A 3,159-nucleotide genomic window follows, 5' to 3' on the forward strand; every position below is an offset into this window, starting at 1 on the left:
TGTCTTGTACTTTCTAACTGCAGGAAGAACTGAGCATTGCTGTTACATTTGTCTTGTACTTTCTAACTGCAGGAAGAACTGAGTATTGTTGTTACATTTGTCTTGTACTTTCTAATTACAGGAAGAACTGAGTATTGTTGATACTTTGTCTTGTACTTTCTAACTACAGGAAGAACTGAGCATTGTTGTTACATCTGTCTTGTACTTTCTAACTACAGGAAGAACTGAGCATTGTTGTTACATCTGTCTTGTACTTTCTAACTACAGGAAGAACAGAGCATTTCAGTTCCCTGTCTGCCACAGCTTTGTATTACGCAAAATCTTAATCTCGATCTGTGAGTCTTGTTGCATTGGATAAATAACATGTACAGACCCCGTGGTTTTCTTTTTACCGACACATGTGATAATTTACAACTGGTATACGAAAAAAAGAGGTTTGTCTACACTTTAATTGTGTGAACCAAATGTTAGAAATGGAATGATGATACTTTTCTACTTTTACAGAAAACTGGTGTTACACTCCTGCTTCTCTTATCGGCAACAAGTCTTGTGTTAGGCGGAGGGTATGGAGGCTATGGTGGAGGATATGGAGGCGGTCATGGTGGAGGAGGATATGGCGGCGGTCATGGAGGTTACGGTGGAGGAGGATATGGAGGCGGTCATGGAGGCTACGGTGGAGGAGGATACGGTTATGGCGGGTTGTATGGAATTTTGTGTAACTATCCAACTCATGTTACAGTAAGAACCCACGGCGGTTATGGCGGAGGCCTTAGTGGTGGATATGGAGGAGGTTATGGAGGTGGTTATGGCGGAGGCCTTAGTGGTGGATATGGAGGCGGATACGGAGGTGGTTATGGAGGAGGCTATGGGGTTAATGTACCAATTTTTGCCATTATTGGGTCAAGTAGGCACACAGGAGGTTATGGAGGAGGCTATGGCGGAGGTTATGGAGGAGGCTATGGTGGTGGTTATGGAGGAGGCTATCACTGATAATAATACTGGTGTGTATACCTCATATTCTCAGTTTCGAATCTGGTGATACAATGTATAGCAACATGGTATGTAAATACCTATTCGACGTAGCAAAGTTGTAACTACAATAAGTTGTCTTGAAAGTAATAATAACCATCTGCAGGGTGTGGATTTCATTACAATATCAAGTTCGCGTTGTTAATTTTTGTTATATAGTAAAGATAAATGGTTCCAGAAAGGAACAGCATGTACAATAGGAATGTATAATGACGATGTGTCACAGTTTATAAATTTTTAATGATCTCTATATGTTGTATAATACCAAAATAACTGATTGTGTATAATAAAACTGTTTCAACTTGCAAAACTTGGTGGTTCCTATGGAAACGTTCTGTCTGTAAAGTCCTTAATATGAAAGTAAAGTATAGCTAGGATTGAAAACAGAAATAAAGAAAATGATACAGACATAACCAAAGTACAAACTTAATGACAAGAAAAGCATATCTCATTGGAAATGTTAAAAATGTTCTAACAGTTTTAAGCAACTTTTTATAGAATTTTGTAAAAATAAAATAGATAAATAAAAATATACAAAATTGGTGGGTTAGTATAGTATGTAAAATATAGTTAGTGAATTACTGATATTCTATGCAGAAAGAAAGGTATGGAAGCCCGTTTAGGCTTAACAGTCTAACTGTGCTATATAATTAATGCTTACACTGAGGTGCGGTTTTCTGTCATAGAATCAACTAGAAACTAACAACTTGTGTGATTGGCCCTTCACCGAAGCCTAATTGTACAGCAAGTCGTTTATTAGGCTGCGGTTACTCCTGAATAGTACAAAAGAAAAAAAAACAAATGACTGTTTGTGTTAAGTATATAGATAAGATACATAATGGCCTATCTGGGCTGTGCTCTACATGGTGATCGAAACCTTAATTTTTGCGCAATAAGTTCTTAAGCTTGGACCTGAGCCTATGAGAAATAATATAAATCAAATAAATGTTGTGTTTAAAGCAAACACTTAAGTAACAGCAACATATCTTTATATATATTGTTTATTAAAGAAGAATATCAAAGACAAGTAATTCAAACTAAAAAGTAGGATGAAAATTATGGAAATGTAGTTTATATTCTGAATCTTACAAAAATAAGTATACATATTGTTGTCATGGATACATTTTGTTGTTCTGGATACATATTGTTGTCCTGGATACATATTGTTGTCTTGGATACATTTTGTTGTCTTGGATACATTTTGTTCTCTTGGATACATATTGTTGTCTTGGATACATTTTATTGTTATGGATACATATTGTTGTCCACAATGCTTTCAGTCAAGTTTTTAGTCCACCACGTATTCAGCGATCGAAGTTCATGTTCTTTTCTTTATTTATATTTTCACAATTGAAGACGTGGTGTGCTCATCTTCTGGTTAAGAAATGATTTTCTTAGCTTCAAGGCAAAAGATTCTAGCATTCTAAGATGGAGTTCTTCCTGATAATTTAAGAAGACACGGTAGAAACTAGAGATGGGCACGACATCAAATTCATTTAGATATTAGTCGATAATTATGTTGGTATTATAGGTTTTAGCGTAACGGTGTTATTTTATTCGATTGAAGAGTCTTCTAGTGGTTGACCCAATTCATCTCTGGTTGCATCTCAGGCACGTGAATTAACATACCACTAGTAAGATATTCATTGGATGTTTTTTGTATTTAAAATTGAAGAGTTCTTTAAACCCATACTTGGTTCTGAGGACACGTTTTAACTGAGTTTGTGGATATAACTGTCTGATAATCTTCTTAATCAACTATGAAATAATGTCTAAGTAGGGTACGACTAAAGTAACAGTTTTTTCGGTGCATTTAACATAACAACAGATTTGATATTTAGTTTTCAGTTTTTGTTTGACTTATTCTATTTAGGAGCAGCAACGGAAAACAATTTCTTATAAGCGTTTGTTTAATGTTCTCAGCTCCTAGTATGTTAAACGTTGTGTATGACAATGTTTTAACTAGGTTTTCTTTAAAGATGTGAGTGAGTGTATGATTCACTTTTGTGGTAAGTATATCCTGGTTGTCTGAGGGTCGCGGGTTCGAATCCCCGTCACACCAAAATGGTCGTCCTTTCAGCCGTGGGGAGTTATAAGGGGACGGTCAATCCCACTTTTCGTTGGTAAAAG

General features: G+C 36.0%; 1 protein-coding gene across 1 annotated transcript; it reads left to right on the top strand.

The window, feature by feature from the left end:
• Window positions 1–504: 504 nt before the first annotated feature.
• Window positions 505–990, top strand: LOC106477825 (glycine-rich cell wall structural protein 1.8-like; the record flags this gene model as incomplete). The annotated part of the gene is made up of 1 exon (XM_013938351.1): window positions 505–990. A coding segment is annotated over one exon (486 nt), but the record flags the coding sequence as incomplete, so codon positions are not given.
• Window positions 991–3,159: the final 2,169 nt, after the last annotated feature.

This window comes from Limulus polyphemus, unplaced genomic scaffold (assembly GCF_000517525.1).
Source record: "Limulus polyphemus unplaced genomic scaffold, Limulus_polyphemus-2.1.2 Scaffold82117, whole genome shotgun sequence".
Taxonomy (NCBI): domain Eukaryota; kingdom Metazoa; phylum Arthropoda; class Merostomata; order Xiphosura; family Limulidae; genus Limulus; species Limulus polyphemus.